At 40.3% G+C, this 18895-nt stretch overlaps 1 protein-coding gene across 7 annotated transcripts in view; it reads left to right on the forward strand.

The window, feature by feature from the left end:
- The window catches only part of LOC147111119 (serine/threonine-protein kinase WNK2-like), a 204809-nt gene that overhangs the window by 73430 nt on the left and 112484 nt on the right, over window positions 1–18895 (forward strand). For all 7 annotated transcript variants that reach the window (XM_086001680.1, XM_086001682.1, XM_086001683.1 and 4 more), the window contains exons 3-4: window positions 257–477; window positions 1334–1491. In XM_086001680.1, coding sequence (XP_085857806.1) covers window positions 257–477; window positions 1334–1491 — 379 coding nt within the window. The remainder of the gene's footprint in view (window positions 1–256; window positions 478–1333; window positions 1492–18895) is intronic.

Below are 18895 nucleotides of genomic sequence, written 5' to 3' on the forward strand. Positions count from 1 at the left end.
TGCTGTATCAATTTGCATTTTGGCTTTATAAAGAACAGATTTACTGGTGAAATTCACTGGCAGGTTCCAATTATTTTAGGCACTGCAAAAAGTTTCACATGAAGTAAATGAATTTATCTCCTAGTTCTGTAGTTATATTTGATTTGACATGCTTAAGATTGGAATTGAGTATTTCTGAGGTATTCAGAATTGCTAATTTAATCTTGGTGTTGCTGTTGCTATAAACCTGTGTAAAGTACTTTTTATTTATTTGCAGATATTTAAAAAGATTTAAAGTGATGAAAACGAAAGTTATGCGAAGCTGGTGCCGGCAGATATTGAAAGGATTACATTTTCTACACACAAGAACACCACCAATTATTCACCGGGATTTAAAGTGTGATAATATTTTTATTACTGGACCTACTGGATCAGTGAAGATAGGAGATTTGGGGCTTGCAACTCTAAAGCGTGCCTCTTTTGCCAAAAGTGTTATAGGTAAATACCTGACATTCCTTCAGATTTATTGTTATCCTGCTGTTTGTCATTTTGGTTGGGGGGAGATAGTGGATCGAAGATTTTTGTGTCAGTTATGGAATCTGATCAAATTTACAGAATAAACTTTATACTTCATTACTTATAGTTAATGTTTAGTGGCACACCAGGCTGCAGGTGGAAAAGATGGCCCTGGGAGCACAGAACGGCTTGAATAATTGTACTTGAAATTACAGGTTTCCCATTGCTTAATATATGCTTTTGCAGCCCACTTAAGTAAGAGATGGTAACTACTCTCTAACTTTAACTTTTACGTAGAATGCATTGGTTCCAGAGGATGGCACCCTCTAGGACCATTCCACAGGCAAGAGAAGTGAAGTGAAAATTTGTTGCTATTAGTCTGCATGCACATTTTGGAAGGATACAGAATGATTCAATGTAGTTTGCAGTGAACATTGTGTTTCTGACAAAAATAGGAAACTCTTTTGCTGGTGAAGTCGTGCTGTATGCTGAGAGCTAACCATCTGACCACATCTCTCTCCTGTTGGAGGACACTCGCATGGACTAAGTCATCCTCATTGAGTCCACTGTTCTGCATGGCTTTAGACTCTACTGAGTGCAGGAGGAATTTTTTTGAAGCTTGACTATTTGTTTATATATAGAAACTACATAAGCAATGAACGTTCAGTGTTTAATGAGGTATTTTTTGTTTATTGAAGACTAAGTTGTCAAACTCACTAACCATGCACGCCTAGCGCGTATCTGGAAATCATGCACCTCCAGCCTATGATTTTCTGTGAGAACTTTTTATTGTCAGTTAAGATGTTAGAATGTTAAATTTGCTTTTAACTGTCTTCAGGTACTCCAGAGTTCATGGCCCCAGAAATGTATGAGGAACACTATGATGAATCTGTGGATGTATACGCTTTTGGAATGTGTATGTTAGAAATGGCTACCTCAGAATACCCATACTCGGAATGTCAGAATGCTGCCCAGATCTATCGGAAAGTTACAAGTGTAAGTGTTCATTATCCAAATTAATGGCCCTTCATGCCTTTTTCATGTAGCAAACTGATTTATGGCTAGTTTACAAGCTGGCTTAGTAATAGAAACAAACATGCCGTAATCACATGGTGAGCTTTTTGTTTTGTGCACTAAAATTTTATGCGCATCACAATTGCTTTCCAAATCCATTTGATTTATACTAAAAAGGGAATAGAACAATTCCAGGAATTCTTGTGTAAGCTTTTTTGCTCAGTCTTGTGTGTGCTGCCTTCATATATACAATTTCAGTATGATTATTTCAGATTGCATATTGTACTAATGGATTTGGCACCAAATTTTTGACAGTTCAATTTGTTATATCTTTGAAGCTCAAAGGACATAACTTTGCTTTAATGTGAGAACTTATTAAATGTACAGTGCTGCATATTCTTTTTACACCAATTAAATTTAATTCCCTCATCTGTGTCCCTACCCTTTTTACAATTTTTTGTATGTTTCAAGAAATACTTTCTAATGTATTAACAGACACTAGATGTTGCATACAACACAGCTGCACAGGAAAAGAACCAATGTAATGTAAACCATGACATGTTGGCGATCTTTCCAAAATATATACCATTTATTTCAACGCACATTTTGCGGAAGAAAAGCATTTACCTTGCCTCAATATAATTACTGAATAATATTCACTGGAAACTACTTTTGTAGCTATCCAAATTCGAGTCCCTCAAACTGAAGAAGTCAGAGTCCCGTGTGCTCGCTGCACTACACTTCGGGAAGCATTGATCTTGGAGTGGGTGCAGCACAGAGTCACCAGAACGATGCCAGAGCTTAAAGGATTAAATTATGAGGACAGGTTGCACAAACCTGGCTTGTATTCCCTTGAGTTTAGAAGGTTGAGGAGTGATCTAATTGTGGTGTTTAAAATGGTAAAGGGATTCAATAGCGTAGATACAGAGAAACTATTTTTGTCTGGTGGGGGAATCCAAAACACGGGGGCACAGTCTTGCAATGAGAGCTAGGCCATTTAGGAGTGAAACCAGGAAGCACTTTTCCCCACAAAGGATAGTGGAAATTGGAAACTCTCATCCCTCAAAAGACTTTGGATGCTAGGTCAAATGAAATATTTGACTCAGAGCAACAGAGTTTTGTTGGGCCAGGGATATGAATCAGAGGTGGGTAAATAAAGTTGAGGTATAGATCAGCCATGGTCTGATTTGAATGGCAGAACAGGCTCGAGGGGCTGAATAGCCTATTCCTGTTCCTAATAAGCAAACACATTTCTTGTCTGAGCAGAAGCCTAACTTTTTTCCTTTGAAAATTGGATACTGCAGGAGAAGTTGGTAGCTCCAGTAATAGTATGTTGGCCACTAATTTGAAGATTGAGGAGGCAAATAGAGAAGAAATTTAAAATTAAATTGGACAGCTCATGTTACAGAATCTGATTCTGTTTCTTTGGTTTACAATATTTGCTGCTTAAGCCTTTAGGGTGTGGTTGAATAAAGAATTTTTTTAAAATAGCAACTAGAAAAGATAGAATTTGATGACGTGTTGTCAGCTCCTGCTTCTTTGGTGTGAGCTTGATGGTAACCAAAAAATAGTGGTCTGTCATAATATAACTGGTGTAGTTCATCCTTGCAGTTTTCAAAGGGACAAAATATCCTTTTAGTTTAAGGTGAGTAACAAGGGTTTAGCTTGTGGTAAAGCTCTTCATTTTTTTCTTGAACTATGGCACAAAGGGTAAGAGATTTGAATGAATTTATTAGTGGTATATCTTGTAAAAAGAAAATACATACAGTGCAGATGACATTGCAGACTGTTGGAAAGTTTTCACTGTCCTACAGATGAGCATGCAGGTCAGAGATGATGACCAAGTTTTGTAAAGCTCACCAACCAGGATTACAATTAAAACTCTCTTGCTTCCCCCCCCCCCACCCACCACTTACTCAGATTTTTTTTTTATTTTTTTATAGCTCATCGTTATGAAAGCAGAATTCAGTTGATCGCAAAGGCTGCAATTCTGAAAAAATAAGTAAATGTTGATAAAATAGTGCTAAAAGTTGACGATTGCTACCAATTAAATATATTGCTGTCCAACATTTGGAAAGTAGCGTATCGGTTGAACAGTGCTTTTCTCACTAAATTCAATAATAACAAATACATTTTAAAAGCTATCCTTAGTGAGGAGTGACATGAGCTTCTGAAAACGTGTGTAATTTTTCACTGCTTCAGTAATGGAAGGCTTCTTCCTGATGATGAGACAATATCTTGAAGGACACAACTGCTGCCAAAGAAGTTGAAGTAGTTGCTCGTGCAGTCTCAGTGGGTTTTTGGTTGTTTGCTTTGCGACTCGGGCTCTGGGGGGGGAAAGCCGGGGAGGGAGCTGGCTCCCTGAAAAAATGCCGGGGAGGGAGCGGGCTCTGGGGGGGGGAGAAACTCTGTTTGGGGGGGGGTGGTGAGGAAAGCCAGGAGTGATTGGGCTCCTTGGAAAAAATGCTGGGGAGGGAGCAGGTTCGTGTATATAAAAAAAACAAAAAAAAAAACAAACGCCATGCTTCCAGTTCCAGATTAATGTGCAGTACGCTTCTGCGCAGCTTCCCGTCGTTGGTAGCAGTCACTCCGTATCTGGAATTAAGAGCTATTGTGATTTCACATGCAACTAGAATTCTCCATAATAAGCATTGGAATCTCGCCGAAAAATCTTTCTGGAGTGAACATTGAGAGCTATTCTGTAGTTGAAGGATAACCAATGGGGAGGTGAGGCATTCATCTGTGTCTGGCATACCCATTTTTGAATCTGATTTATGGCTATGAGCAAAGCCATTGGAAATCAGTGAAAATATGCCTTAATCCATAAATTTTACCAAAATCTGCAGAAAAGCTCGGATGCTGTCAGTGGGCTAGAACCAGCCTGACTTCCTGGTTCCAGAATATTGCACCCTGTCATGTACAGGAAACTCTTTTATCCGGCACCGATGGGACTGGCGTGGTGCCGGTTTATCAAAGTCCGGATTACAGAGAGGTATAGTTAAAAGTTATGAGAGCTCTGTACACAGCAACAAATCCAGGCTTCCCTGTTGCTTAGCAACATGTGCAGGAACCCCGGCCACAGACCCAGCGTCCCTGTTGCTTAGCAACATGTGCAGGAACCCCGATTGCACAGCCACAGATCGAGGAACGTCCACTAATATGAAGTAAAACTTACCTGAACCTACTCCTGAATTTTGCCAGTTAACTCAGATTTCTGGGTATTTGGGTGCCGGTAAATCGAGAGTTTCCTGTACTACACTTGGGTGCTGTTTATTTTTGTCCAAATTCTGCTATCAATTGGTAACTGAATCATGTTGGACTTTAGTACAGATGGCTTTTTTGGGTTCTTTTTTATGTTGTAGGCAGCCTGTTAATTTGAAATTCCCATGCTATCTCTAAGATCATCATTATCAGTATCACTTTGTATCCGCAGTCAAGTAGAGGAAATTCCCAGACTGTTTCCTCCGACTTGAAAAGGTTGTAAAATTGACCAACTGCATAAGATTATTTAAAATGGCTGAGCAATAAAGCGCATTTGTTTCGAAGCTCTGAAGTTTTTCCTTGTTACTAACTGAACTAATAAATTTTACATCGTAGGAGAATTGGAAGTTACTCACTCAAAGTACCAAAATGTTAAAGTAGATTTGGAAGAGGAAAACATTGAAGTCAGAAAAACCATTTTCTTACAGCTGTGTTTGCTTTCAGCTAAGTACTCTAAACTGCTCCAATACAAATTCTGCACTATTTTTGTTTGAATGTATCCTGCTGTTTGACTATTGACAAAAGAGTAATTTAAAACAGAAAATTAAAATGTTAAGTACTGGCAGTGTAGTTAGTCACTTTACAGTTCGGTGAATCTATTACTCAATGTACAATTTGTAGTGAAAACCTGAGGTTGGGGGGTGGTATTATCTAGCCAGCAATTGGAAAATCATGGAGATTTTGGAACAATTGAGATTGTATCGTGTCTAACCAAAAGATGTTGGAACTGCTACACTAATTATCGGTATGGACAGAGAAGCATTGAAAATACTTGATGGTCTTCACTTTGAAACAGATAAAGATGACCGATATAGAGATTGTTCTTCATTGGATGGAATAATTTTGTAATGGAGAGACTAAAGAAACCAGTGAATCCTATAGTCAACAATCGGGCCAAAATCCAGGCAATACAAGTTATATTTAGAAATTCTCCACATCTTAGTTGGAAAATTTAATCAGAGGTAGAATAGTTACTGTAATATACAGTAGAATGACTTACTGGGAAGAGACTTTTACAAGAACCATAACTGACATTGAAAGCTTGCACTGAACTATGTAAATCTTGAGGGGGTAAAATTCAGGAACGCCCACATGGGCGCACCCCCGGCGTAGCGTTATTTCTCCACGCACAAATGACGAGGTTCAAGTAGCCCCAGATATTCGGCCTTGGACCTCATCATAATGGAGACAGCGCTGCGGGAGGCGATAGGTGCTCAAGTTTGCTTAAGCTCGAACGGTGGAGAGATGGAGTCAGGATCGGGGCTTCAACTATGGATCAGAGCCAGCATAGGGGTCCAGGCAGAGAATCCGTACCTCTGGGTTGATCTCGGGGACCAGAGGGGAGTGATCAGGTTGCCTGAGCCAGGGCTCAAAGATCGAGGATCTTGGAACTGGGAACGGTGGCGATTGGGATGATAAGTAATGACCACTTTTTTTTAGGGCAAACCAATGTTGCAGCAGGGATCTGAAGCAGATGTTAGGCCCCTTCTCTTAACAACTACTTCAGGCAATGGTAAAGGATGTCTCTTGTTTGTAAGTGGGTGGCGCACTTTCAGTCGGAAGTGTACGCCGCTTCCTGCCCACTATTTTGGGGCCTTGGGAGACTGCATAGCACCTGAAAAACGGACGCTGCGTGGTCCAATTTAACCCCCAGCAAAGCAGCTGAAACAAAAAAAAGTACCCAGGAGGAAGTGAAAAAAGGAGAAAATGCCAAGCCCAAAATTGTTTGGAAAGCTCCTGAAATAGACAGTAAATTCTGCAGAATAGGTCATGTCAAAGAAAGAAGTCTATCCTGCTTGGGGTTGCAAGTGCAATATGTATAGCGAACTGAATCATTTCTCCGCCAAGTGGCCAAAGTCCAGGAAGTGGAACGAAGGCAAACGGTTATTATGTACTGTAGATAAAGTTGCTTATGACACGGAAGAAGGTTACATTCTGTCGCTTGAATTTGGACCTGAACGTGATTGGTATGCCAGCAAATTATATACATTCTGCTCATAAAAAGTAAATCCGATTTCAGCTAGACTGTGGTGCAGCATTCAATGTTCAACTTGAGAATGAAGACAAGACTATTTGATCCAAGTAGCAGAGCACTTCAGAATTTTGACACTTCACAGCTCATTCAAGAAGAAATGAAGCCATTGAGGAAAAGTCAGTATTTATAAATCCAAAGAACAACCAGAATTACAAACTAAGTTTAAAATAGTGCCAAGTACATGCAGACCTGTTTTAGGTGCTAGCACTATTCAAAGTACGCAACCTGTGACCATTGAGAGCATTACAATAATGAATTATTTATCAAAGCTCTCAAAATATGATGTATTGCCAAGTACCAGAATGTCTTCGAAGAAGGGTGTCTTGAGAATGATTACAAGATTCCCACCTGCACAGTTGTCAGCTGGAGAACTATTACTAGCTGTAAAGGAACTTGTGAAGAAGCACATTAAGCAAGAAGCTTGCTAATGGGAAAATTCTTGCACCATTCAGTGTCCCAACTGATCTCTTCATTGTGGTAATTAAAAGGAATGATGGGCCTGAACTCGTGAAAGCGAAACAACTCATCGTTGTGGATACAAAGCATAGGTTTTAGTATGTTGTTTTAGATGGTCAGATCTGCTGACTACCTTTTCAACGCTGTTTGGAAGATACAGATGGTTGTGCATACCTTTTGGAATCTCTGCAGCTCCTGAAGAATTTCAAAGGGTTCGTGAAGCACTTGAAAATCTGGATGGAGTTGCTATTGTGGTGAATAATGTTTTAAATATATGGTAGAGATAAACAAGATCATGAACTTAGGAGCCCTTTTGGCAGCAATGCCAACAAAAAGGCATCAAATTGAACAAGGAGCAAATCCACAACAACTTGTATTTATAAAGCACCTTTAGAAAGAAAGACTTGCATTTTTACGTAGTAAAACGTCCCGAGGCGCTTCACAGGAGTATTAAAAGACAAAAAAATTTGACACCAAGCCACATAAGGAGAAATTAAGGCAGGTGACCAAAAGCTTGGTCAAAGAGGTAGGTTTTAAGGAGTGTCTTAAAGGAGGAAAGAGGTAGTGAGGCAGAGGGGTTTAGGCAGGGAATTACAGAGCTTAGGGCCTAGGCAACAGAAGGTACGGCCACCAATGGTTGAGCAATTATAATCGGGGATGCTCGAGGGCAGAATTAGAGGAGCGCAGATATCTCTGGGTGGGGGGTTGTGGGGCTGAAGGAGATTAGAGATGGGAAGTTCAAAGAAGTGAAATATTTGGGCCATAGACACTGTGAAGGTGGACTAGATTCTACTGAAATTGAAGTAGTGTTTAAGATGTCTTCTCCCACTGACAAACAAAATTACCAGAGAATTTTTGAAATGATGAACTATCTGCATCAGTTTGCTCCAATGTTATCAGAGGCAACTGCTCTCCTTTCTGACTTGCTGAGGGAAGGAGTTTACTTTACATGGGATTGTTACCATGAGCAATGTCTGGTTGACGTCAAGTGATCCTAAAGTACTTTGACATACAGGGAGTGCTTTCACAGTGTAGCACATCTGAAAGAGGGCTTGGTGCGTGTCTTGTACAATGTCAGCCTGTGGCTTATGCCTCGTCTCAAACTGCAAGAGATGAATTACTAAAACAAATTCAACTTTTGTTTATGGTTTGGAGACATTTAGGGGGCAGGGAAATGCTTGAAACCACTTTTTTTTTTTTAAAGGAAGTGAGTGCACCCAAACAGCTCCAAGGAATGGTTTGATGTCTTCTGAGAGGCAAGGAGATGTTTCTTGTTAACATGCTAAGCATTGTGCATCTACTTCATGACCAGGAAGGTGGCGAATGAGGAATTTGTGTCAATTGATGCAGAAAAAAAGATCAAAGCCATCAATATTTATCCCTAATATGTAGATGGGATGAGCAAGATTCAACAAGCTTCTGGAAGAGAAAGATCTGAAATGGTTGACTGACTAAGCAAAGAATGTGGTTGATTGTCAAAGAATGGCCTTGCACAAGAGAAATGTGCCATTCCAAATTGCTGTGTGTCAACATTAGAGATCAACTCCATATACAGGATGAATTGATATTTGAGGAAAGTCAGTATTTGTACTGAGAATAGATGAAGTGTACAGTCCATTTCAACCACCTTGGAATCCAAGGCTACCATTGGAGAGTTACCATGCACCAAGTGAGATACGGTAGCACAGCAGCTCAAAGCCTATTTGGCAGATGAGATAATCCTTCCTACAGCAAGTTAACTTCTGAGAACAAGGCTAGTTAAATGACATAGAAGGGAGGTTCTTTCTCAGAAAAGCCACCAGGTTATAAAATAAAGGCACCAAACCGCTTGATAAGTTTTAGAGAACGAGAAGTTGTCTGTTTAGCCATAAGGAACGGGAACTTAATGCCAGTACAAGTGCAAGTAAACATTCAATCTTACAATTGAAAGACTGGAAAAGGAAGGATCTTTAGGAGAGATCATGCACACATGTAGGAAACGCAACCATCATTTGTGAAGAGACGGTGGCTGACAATCCAACTAAATGGTGAATCAGCACAGCAGGGCTTAAAGGCTTAAATTCTGAGGACAGTTTGGATAAACTTGGATTGTATTCCCTTGCATTTAGAAGGTTGAGGGGTGATCTAATCGAGGTCTTTAACATGATAAGGATTCTATAGGGTAGATACAGAGAAACTATTTTGTCTGGTGGGGGAATCCAGAACAAAGAGGCTCAATCTTAAAATTAGAGCTAGACCTTTTTAGGAGTGAAATCAGGAAGCACTTTACATGCGATGGGTAGTGGAAATCTGTAAGTCTCTCTCCCAAAAGGCTGTTGATAAGACAGTTGAAATTTTCTAGACTGAGATCCCAGGTAACTCTATCAAGGGATATGGATCAAAGGCAGGTAAATGTAATTCAGGTACACGTCACACATTATCTAATTCAATGGTGCATCAGGCTTCAGGGACTGTTCTTATGTTCCCATCAACACTATGATTAACAAGTTCCATGCTCTAACAACAAGGTATGGTAGAGTTGTGCAAAAACTATGACAATAATTATTTCAGTAACTTTGGAGAAACTGTTAATGCGTTTGAACTTTATAATTGATATAGATTTTGTCATTGTTATTTAAAAGTTTGTTTTAATTTTAAGTAGGGAGATGTATTGATCATGGTGTAACTTTGTGTCCAAAGTCAAGTAAAAGGAAGTTCCCTGACTCTTGTCATCTGATCTGGAATGTCTGTATGATTGTCAGTTGCATGTGGTTAGTTAAAATGGCTGAACAATAAAAAGTATGTTTTTAAGTTCTGAAGTCTTTTCTCATCTGTTGCTGACTGAAATTAATAACAAATGCTACAATAATATAACTTCCATTGTAATAATGATGGTTTCAGGGCTACAGAATTGCCTGAGTCGTTCAGTTGAGTATTTTCAAGACAGATCGATAGATTTTTGGATATTAAAGCAATCAAAGGATATGGAGATAGTGTGGGGAGGTAGAAGATCAGCCATGATCTTATTGAATAGTGGAGCAGGCTTGAAGGGCCAAATGGCCTACTCCTCCTATTTCTTATATAGTGCCAGTCAACCATTTGTATCCGGCATTTACCATCTTCTTACAACCTCCTTGGAGTGCAATGCAGCAACTGAGCAGCGAGCAAGTTTTGTAAACATAGGTCAGGGAGAGGCTTGCATAGGCTGCAGTCTGCACTGTGTAGATGAAAATAAAAATGGATTGGTGTCTTCTATACTGCACAGGAACTGAAGATGCCCAGAATTTTAGCCAGAATGAAAGTGAGTTTGATATCACAGCCATAAAATATGGTTTACATATTTAAATAAAAATTCTCAAAGACATGGGACATCCATGCCTGAAAATTGCTAATGGCCTTGATGAAGTTGTTACTGTCTCATATTGCATATCCCACTCTTTTTCTATAAAACAATTATCCAGAGCAGCACTAGACTGTGGTGAGGCACATGTAACACAGCCTTACTTTCTAGTTTCCTGTGCTAAAGCCATATGGAGCTACCAAAATTGGCGAGATAAGACTTGCAGCCACATCAGTGCTCATCCACCCACTAGATAGGGAAACCTTGTGCAGCATACTTCACAACTGCTAGTACAGGTAGTACTAACCCCTCTAGGAAGCTGAGCACCGGATGAAAAAGGCTCTGGCCAATTTCAGCAAAAGATCTGGAAAATTTCTCCCTCTACCATAAGGCAGTCAAGTAAGCTTCAGGAGACCATGGTGGCCCATCACTAGATGAGCTTAACTAATGCCAACCATCTCTCCCTCCTCAAATGCTGCAATGCTACAATTCTTAACTCGCTGTAGTACTCATACCTGGCACCGCCTTCATTAAGTTTTTTTTGTACTGTCAGGACAATTGGCTTGAGAGCAAAAACATCTGTAGTGCTGAATTTACATCTGAGTAAATCCCAGTTGCAGCTGCTTCTCAAGTTTTGATCTCGAGATCTAAAGTTTGTAATTTCATTATTTCATTAATAAACATCTAATCAGTTTCATTGATTCTTTCTGTAGGACACATGGAACAGCCCAAAGGCCTAAGTTGGAAAATCTCTTAATTTCACATTTTTAAAACTACCAATCTCAGCTTTATTTAAAGTTAGAACTGTTTGGTGTAACACTACTGTACATATTATTTCATGTACCCAAGATACAAATCAATTAGTTCAGTGAAGTATAACAAAACAGGAAAAGAACAAATCGGAGAGGTCTGTGATGGGGTGGAGAGCAGGAATGATTTCATGAAAAAGATTGAGGTGATAATGAGACAAGTAGTGAAACAAAAGATGGGTCTGGAGGAGGTCAAAATGGTTACAGCAGAAGAGAAGGAAAGCATACAAAATCTGGGAGAGGAGGCTCCCGGGCCCAGGAATGTGGTGGAAGAAAGGCAGGTAGACCCCAGGGGTGTGGACCACCCCGCCGGCTGTGTACTGATGGGGGAAGTCTCCACCTCAAGCACCAGCCCACACCACCTCCACTTCCAGTGGCTCTGGTGCAGCCATTCTCCATTACCAGTACTTGCTGTTTGAGGGAAAATGGGAGCGGTGGTTAAGGCCTAAAGTTATAAAACTCCATGTTATGGCCGGAACGCTGTAAAGTGTCTAGTAGAAAAATTAGGTGCTGTTCCTCGAGCTTGCATTGAGCTTCATTGGAACAGTGCAGGAGGCCAAGAACAGAGATCAGAGTGGATGGAGAATTAAAGTGGCAAGCTACTGGAAGCTTGGGGTCACACTTGCGGCCCAAACTGAGGTGTTCAGCATAGCAGTAACCTATTTTGTGAAGACCAGCAACATGGATTGAAGGGAAATTATGGCTCTTGTGTAACTGTATTTATAGTGCCAACACGGTTTCATAACAGTATGTAAAGCACACCGACAGGGGTGTTTACTTTTAATTTGTTTTGGAAAAGCACTACATTGTGTGTTTCCTCTAGGCTGTTAAAGCTAAATTAAGTTCACTCTACCAAGAGTTGTATTGTAAATTGGTAGCTGTAGGTGCAAATGTCTCGTGCAGTGACTTGGCAATAATGTCTCTCGTTTACTTTATCTCCCTCTCGTCCTCCCCTCCCGTTTCTGACCACCAGCTTTCAAAGAATTTTCTGTTTTTTTTAGCTTTTTTCTATCCATATGATTTCTCTTAATACTTCGAATAAACTCAATTGTGGTGAAATCCTAAGGTTTAGTTGCCCTTGAAGCATTTAGCTGGGGTTAGATGATTAATCTCATCAGTGACCTCTGGTTAACGCCATTCCTAAACGTTAAAATTTGCTTTGGATGCCATGGATCTTTTCTGCCAAATGATCCATAACACCTGTTCATGCTGTCTTCCAATGTAATGAATTTCAGAAATGTGGGACTTTCTACAAACTCTGAAAGGACTGGCCATGATGTTTTTTAAATTGGAACGCTATCCTGGTGGCAAGGTTACCCAATTTCCATTTCCTCCAGGCACACGGTTCTGCGTCTGACCGGAAGCACACTTAAAGTTCTAAGTCAAAAAAGGAAATGTGTGTTGGAAGGGAATACTTTCACCAACATTTCAGGAAACATGCACTAACTAAGCAATGTTCTGTCCTGACTTTTATGGCTGAAGAGATGGCATTGGGCTCTTCCTGTGGCACATCCATCCTCTGGTATTAGTCATAAGCGTGCCCGACAACTGGTCAAGTGTCACTTGACACTGGGTCACAGTAAGTCGCTGTAGAATTGTTTTTTGACTTCTGTGAAGGCTTTGGTGCAGCTTTAGGCAGTTGCCATGGAATCACCATTGACTTCCCCTCAATGGTAAGCCATTTAGGACTGAGATAAGGAATTTCTTCACCCAGAGAGTGGTGAACCTGTGGAATTCTCTACCACAGAAGACAGGTCAGGTGAGGCCAATTCATTAAATATATTCAAGAAGGAGTTAGATATATTTCTTAAGGCTAAGGGGATCAAGGGATATGTGGAGAAAGCAGGGACAAGGTACTGAATTTGGATGATCAGCCATGATCGCATTGAATGGCGGAGCAGGCTTGAGGGGCCGAATGGCCTACTCCTGCTCCTATTTTCTATGTTTCTATGTTTAATTGATATGAAGTAGGAGAAAGATGGTCCATTTGCTAGACCACCTTCTTCTAAATGAAAGTGAGGTTTCAACAGTTTTTTTAAAGAAAAAATTGAGACTCTGAAGGATACTTTTGTGTTGTCTTTTGTCTATAGAAAGTCTTTAATAATGCCATGCCTTGGTAGGTGTGTCTGCCAGCCAGACAGTCCCTGGATTTCAGCTCCCTCCTCCCATGTCAGCAATCACAACAATTGAGAAATTGTCGGGCAGTTCTGGTAGCTTTTTGCCCAGATAAAGTATACTGTGTATCAATAGTGATGGCAACCGTTAGCAGAGTTCCCAATACTTTTTCATGGTCAGACAAGATATGGGAAATCTACTAAAGCAGGCAAAGTTCCCAATCTCTTAAAAGTAAAACAGTTGGATGATTGTGAAAGAAATGGTTTGCATAAAGATTATTCTGACTACCACTTGTATCCTTTGAGAATCAAGGCAAGAGAAAATGGCTAACACTGCCTTAGGTAGCTTTGGTGCTGCAATTGTTCTGTGGATACCCTTGAGATTGGTACTAGAACAGTGGTCCAAGATATCAAATCGCACAGATGTGTATAGTTGAAGATGTTTGGTTTTCTTGTCGATCTCCAGAAATTACCCTTTGTTGGGTAAAGAGACTCAGCCTTGTGCTACTTCCTATCCAAGCAAAAAATTTCCCCGCTCGGCTTGTGCAGTGGTTATTTTTTGGACGGGGCCAATATACAGAGTATTCTTCTTTGGGTTTTCTGTAGGGCAACTACCTCAATCGGGTTTCATTGTTTTATAGCTTTGCTGTATTGATTTTATAACTCATGACACTAATATTTTGGCATTGCAATTCTCAAAGCTGTACTGAACATATAGGTCTTGTAAGTCCCATTTCCAGTTTCTGCACCAATTTGGTGTACTATGTTATGTTGAGGTTAAATGAGCAACAAAGAAACCTACTATAGGTTCCTTTTCTTTCTGACTTAATATTGGGTGGGTTAGGAAGTACATCAATGTAAATACGTTCAGTTGAATCATATTCCTGATATTCCATTTTTATCCATTTGTCTTTTAACCTTTGCCGTCCTAGTGAAGTTTTGCCTGTTTGTGCAATACACTGCAGTAGTATTTTGGGACCGTACAATGTGCAGATCCTAATTTTTCTGTGCGCACAAACTATTTGCTGGTACATCAGTTGCTTCAGTGACAGTCTGTGCATAATGATGCAGAGTCTGATGATTAAATCTATAACCACTTGTCCCAAGTTTTGATTTATGACCAAAACAAATGGCTTGGATCTGAGCCCACATGCTTGAGTATGCATTTGAAGCAGTCAATATGCTGTGTGCTGCAGGATATATATATATATATTGGGAATTATTATCTGCAATATTTAAGCACATGTTCTGCGAGGGGAAGGGCAACAGCCAGAAACCATGGTCCATGATGGAAGCGATGACATAAGTAGAAAGTGTTGAGGTCCTTCAGGCAGAGTTTCAGGAGCTAGGAAAAATATTTTTTTTAAAGAAGGACCTGAAAGGATTACTCCCAGTCCCACGTGTTAGTCAGTATACAAATAGGAAGATAGTGCAGGTAAATGCATGGCTGGAGAAGTGTTGCAGGAGGGAACATTTCAGATTCTTGGGGCATTGTGACCGGTTCTGGAGGAAGGTTCACCTGTACAAGATGGACAGATTGTACCAGAAAAGAGCAATGTTTACGCTGAGAGGCTAACTAGTACTGTTGGGGAGTGTTTAAACTAATTTGGCAGGGGGATGGGCACCAGAAAGGAGCAGTAATGACATTACAGGAAAGAGATATATATAAACAGTAAAATTAGAAATATCCTCAAAATTGCAGGGACCAAATTGAGTAAAATAGCAAAAGTGACAAAGGAGGTATTAAATTGTATGTACGTCAACGTCCATGGTGTAACTAAAGGTTGGTGAGCTGTAGGCACAAGTTGCCACATGGGATTATGACGTGATTGCATTAACAGAGACATGGCTCAAACAAGGCCAGGAATGGGTTCCTATTGTTCCTGGTTACCAAGTATTGAGGAATGATAGAGAAGGGAAAAGGAGAGGGTGTGGCAGTATTGATTAAGGATGATACCGCTCTAAATAGAAATGCTATACTAGATGGTTCTAGGACCAAATCTATACGGCTTGAGTTAAGGAACAGAGGGGGATGAGGAGATAGATGAGTAAATTTGTTGACAAATTTCAAAGGCATGTAACAAAAATATAGTAATAGGAAATTTTAATTACCTTAATGTAGACTGGGGAAAAACTTAGTGCTAAGGGGTAGGGAAGGAAAGGAATTTCTGATGTGTACAGGAGAACTTTCTCGATTTAATATGTCTCTAGTCCAACAAGGAAGGAAGCCGTGATGGATCTGGTTCTGGGAAATTTAAGTAGGGCAACTGGAGTGTTCCAGTCGGAGATCATCTAGCTAACAGTGACCACAATATAATTCGGTTTAGAGTAATTATGGAAAGACACCAGGAAATATTGAAGGTAAAAATGCTCAACTGGGGAAGAGCTAATTTCAGTGATTTAAGAAGGGACCTAGCGCAGTTAAATTGGAATAGGCAATTGCAGGGTAAAACAGTAATGGAGCAATCAAAGGCATTCAGGGAAGAGATAGTTCAGGTACAAACTAGACACATTACTTAGAAGGGAAAAGGTAGAGCATCCAAAGCTAATGCGCCCTGGATGACAAAGGAAATAAAAGTTAAAATAAAACAGAAAAAAGAGGCCTATCACAAATGTCATGAGCAAGATTCAGTTCATAACCAGGAATATTATGGAAAGTATAGGAGGGAATTGAAAAAGTTAATATGGGAGGCAAAGAGGGGTTACGAGAAAAGATTACAAAAGCAAAATACTGCGGATGCTGGAAAGCTGAAATAAAAACAGGAAATGCTGTAAATATTCAGCAGGTCAGGCAGCATCTGTGGAGAGAGAAACGGTTAACGTTTCAGGTCAATGACCTTTCGTCAGAAAAGATTAGCAGGCAACATTAAATTGAACACTCACATTTTATGTTTAGAAAATGTTGAGGTTATGTGGTGAAAACGTTGGGCCTATTAAGGACCCAAAGGGAAATCTTCATTTAGAGGCAGAGGACATGGCTAAAGTATTAAATGAGTACTTTGCAACTGTTTTCACAAAGGAAGCAGACGATGTGAATTATACACTAAAAGAGGGGAAGGAAGTTATGGACAGGATAGTAATAGATAGAGAAGATGTACTAAAATGATTAGCATTACTGAAAGTTGGTAAGTCACCTGGTCTGGATGGAATGTATCCTAGGCTGCTGAAAGAAGCAAAGGTAGAAATAGCAGAGGCATTGGTCACAATCTTTCAGCCCTCATTGGATGCAGTAGTAGTGCCGGATGACTGGAGGGTTGCTACTGTTATACAGTTTTTCAAGAAAGGGGAGAGGAATAAACCAGGAAACTGCAGGCCAGCCAGCTTAACATTGTTGGTGGGGAAGTTATTGGAAACCATTATCGGGGACAAAATAAACTTTCATTTGGAACGGCATAGGTTAATCAAAGGGAGCCAGCATGGATTTGTTAAAGGCAAATAGTGTCTGATTAACTTGATTGAATTCTTTGTTGTGGTAACAGAGAAGGTTGATCAAGGTAATGCAGTAGATGTATATATGGACTTTCAGAAGCCATTCGACACTGACAACAACTTGCATTTATATAGCACATTTAATGTAGCAAAAGTCCCAAGGTGCTTAACAAAAGTGATATCAATAAAAACATTTTTGACACTGAGCCACAGAAGGAGATATCAGGACAGATGACCAAAAGCTTGGTCAGAGGTAGGTTTTAAGGAGCATCTTAAAGGAGGGGAGAAAGGTAGAGAGGCGGAGCAGTCTAGATAGGGAATTCCAAAGTTTAGGGCCAAGGCAGCTGAAAGCACGGCCGCCAATGATGGAGTGATTAAAATTGGGGATGTGCAGCGTTGGAGGAGTGCAGAGATCTCAAAGGCTTGTAGGGCTGGAGGAGGTTACTGAGATAGGGAGGGGCGAGACCATGGAGGGATTTGAACATAAGGGTGAGAATTTTAAAATTGAGGCCTTGTTGGACCGGGAGCCAGTGTAGGTCAGCAAGCACAGGGGTGATGGGTGAACGAGACTTGGTGTGAGTTAAGATACAGGCAGCAGAGTTTTGGATGAGCACAAGTTTATGTAGGGTGGAAGATGGGAGGCCGGCCAGGAGTGCATTGGAATAGTCAAGTCTAGAGGTAGTAAAGGCATGGATGAAGATTTCAGCAGCAGATGAGCTGAGGCAGGGTCTGAGTCGGGCGATGTTAAAGGTGGAAGTAGGCTGTCTTGGTGATGGAGTGCATATGTGGCTGGAAGCTCACCTCTGGGTCAGACACAACACCAAGGTCTGGCTCAGCTTCAGACAGTTGCTAGGGTGCAAACGGTGGCCAGGGAATGGAGTTGTGGCAGGGATCAAAGACAATGGCTTCAATCTTCCCAATATTTAATTGGAGGAAATTTCTGCTCATCCAATATTGGATGTCGGGCAAGCAGTGTGACAAATCAGGCAGTGCCACACAGGAGGCGTGTTCAGAAGATGGAAGCCCAGTGAATTAAAGGGAAAGTGAAGGTATGGATACGGAATTGGCTCGACAAGACACATTTGATATTTTCCTTTGATAGCAATTGCTTTTCCAGGTAATTCGTTCTGTGAACTTTATCTGGCTCTTTTTGAGGAAGTGAGATAATTCAGTCGGGCGAAAAACTGATTATTTTAGGAGCTACTTTGTCTCAAAGTGGGTCCAGTGGGACCAAAGAATACTGCCTGAAGGTCATCAAAGTGGAATAAAAATAGAAAATGTTGTATTTTTATTTTGAGTAAAAATGATTTAAATAGTTTCTCCCTTTCTGCTTTCCTTGTACCCAACATGGCTGTACGAGAGCAGAAAGGTAACTTGTGCCGTAACTTCGGCCAGTGCCTCCCCCACAGGCCATTGTCACTCAGCACTATTTATGTATTTGACAATGTTAAATGATGGCTGTCGTTTTAAATTTATAAAATGCTTCGGGGTCTGCATTTTTATTGGGGGTAAATATCTTCATGTCAGCCAGTTGGAATGTGGGAAACATGCTGCTTATCAATGATATGAAAACAATTTGACAGATTAATGCTTGTATGGGGGAAATAATGCAAGTACTGTAAATGTATTTTTTGCTGATTTCATGGCATGAAGCCATCAACCTAATTTTTTTTAATCAAATACCAGCCTGGACACAATTAAAATCTATCCACTTGTGGGGTACAAACCCAGACATTTTCATTTGAATTATCTTGTCAGTCTGCATGAAGTCTTATTGTATGTCCTGGCTGGCTGTGGCTATTTTATAATGGCATCTGTCATAAGTTTTCCATTACATATTAAAAAGTGTTTACACATTTAAAAGTACATTTATAATTTAATTTATAATTGAGCAGCTCTTTGACTCAGTGAAAATGCCAAGCCTCCAAGGCTTTGGCAAGGCAGTTCTAAGTTGAATATCTCC

This window comes from Somniosus microcephalus, chromosome 11 (assembly GCF_052327205.1).
Source record: "Somniosus microcephalus isolate GS21.2 chromosome 11, FLI_Smic_1.0, whole genome shotgun sequence".
NCBI classification, from domain to species: Eukaryota; Metazoa; Chordata; class Chondrichthyes; order Squaliformes; family Somniosidae; genus Somniosus; species Somniosus microcephalus.